We start from the raw sequence: 1,407 nt of genomic DNA on the forward strand, positions 1-1,407 counted from the left end.
ACACTTCTAATGTTTTCTCTCTCTGTTAATGCTGCTTTTAAAGGGGCTCAAGGTAAGACTAGACCAATCACACCTCATTGTACCTGATACGATTTTTTTAAAATATATACAGTATATAAACTTTTTACAAAGGTTTCACTCAAACGTTCTCACAAACTTTCACATATAGAACTGACTCAGTATATTTTGTATTTGCTTACATGTTACAGTGAAACCTGAAGTGAAACAGAATCATCCCAGATGTCTGGTGTCCTTTTCACCTGCTCACTGTCTGACCTTATTACTGCTGTAAGACTGATTAAGTGGCTGTGTTTTTTGTCTTTGGGCACAGACCCCCAGTGAGCAGGGCACCACCAATGCCAGAGAAACTGCAGACCAACAACGTGGGCAAGAAAAAGAGACCCATTGAGGTGAGTGATGGGCAGATCAGAATACGAATATATGTTTTTATTTTTTAAAGCTATGTGTAATCAGAACAAACATGCATCATCCATTCTTTCCTTTCATTTTCTGCCCTGTCTTGTCCTTATTCCTCCCTGTATCCTATCCTGTCCTCATTGGTTAGATGATCTTTCTAGCTTCTCTTGATTGAACTGCAGCACAGTTTCTCTGTTCATGTCCATGAGCCAGATACTCTCTGCTGTTGTCATGGATATGACCTCAGACACCCCTCTTTGACTCTCTCTGCAGGACCTGGTGCTCGAACTGGTGTTTGGTTATCGAGGCAACGACTGCCGTAACAATGTGCATTACCTTAATGAGGGGGCGGACATCATTTACCACACTGCCTCAGTAGGGGTCGTCTTAAACTTAACAACAGGTGCTGAGAAAACCCATAGGTGCCTGCCATATGTAATGCATGTTTAATACATTTTAATGTGCCTGAGTGGGCGAAAGCAGCAAGAGCAGATTAGATATGGATTTTATTCATCGAGTTCTTATAGGCATGAAGACATGACAAAAAAAATGTTGTGGAGCATCATTGTTTTTTTTTTCTGTTTGTTATCCTTCAGCCTGTCAGAGTTTCTATTTGGAACACAGTGATGATATTCTGTGCCTGACTATTAATCAGCACCCAAAGTTCCCCAACGTAGTGGCAACTGGCCAAGTAGGTATGTTTGTAAAAACATTCACCCTTTTCTTCTCACTTTGACTGCCCAGGGATTAACTTTGTCCCAGATGTTTCTCCTAAAATTCAACAAATGAGACAGTGACATACAGTTAGAGTTATAAAATTAACATGGATAGCATAACTTAGAGACGTTGGTCTTTGGAGAATTTGATGAGGACAAATGGTCACAATGAAATAGAGTTCGATTTTTGATCGCAGAGTCTGATTCTGTATTTTGGCAAATCTGGATGTCTAAAACTGAAAGGAAACATATGAGATTTCTTAAATCCCCCCCC

General features: G+C 40.2%; 1 protein-coding gene across 2 annotated transcripts; it reads left to right on the plus strand.

Moving 5' to 3' along the window:
• Nucleotides 1-1,120, plus strand: LOC107579896 (echinoderm microtubule-associated protein-like 5). Of its 2 annotated transcripts, none has more exons than XR_001608548.1 (4): nucleotides 1-52; nucleotides 332-410; nucleotides 691-820; nucleotides 1,014-1,120. XR_001608548.1 is itself a non-coding variant. In XM_016265681.1 (4 exons), the coding sequence occupies exons 2-4, from the start codon at nucleotides 357-359 to the stop codon at nucleotides 1,042-1,044; spliced, it is 234 nt and encodes a 77-aa protein (XP_016121167.1). In that variant the 5' UTR covers nucleotides 1-52; nucleotides 332-356; the 3' UTR covers nucleotides 1,045-1,120. The 2 variants fall into 2 exon arrangements, 1 of the variants encoding a protein (XP_016121167.1); XM_016265681.1 differs by having other exon boundaries at nucleotides 691-839.
• The last annotated feature ends 287 nt before the right edge of the window (nucleotides 1,121-1,407 follow it).

This window comes from Sinocyclocheilus grahami, unplaced genomic scaffold (genome assembly GCF_001515645.1).
Source record: "Sinocyclocheilus grahami isolate Dianchi unplaced genomic scaffold, SAMN03320097.WGS_v1.1 scaffold21378.1, whole genome shotgun sequence".
Classification (NCBI taxonomy): Eukaryota; Metazoa; Chordata; class Actinopteri; order Cypriniformes; family Cyprinidae; genus Sinocyclocheilus; species Sinocyclocheilus grahami.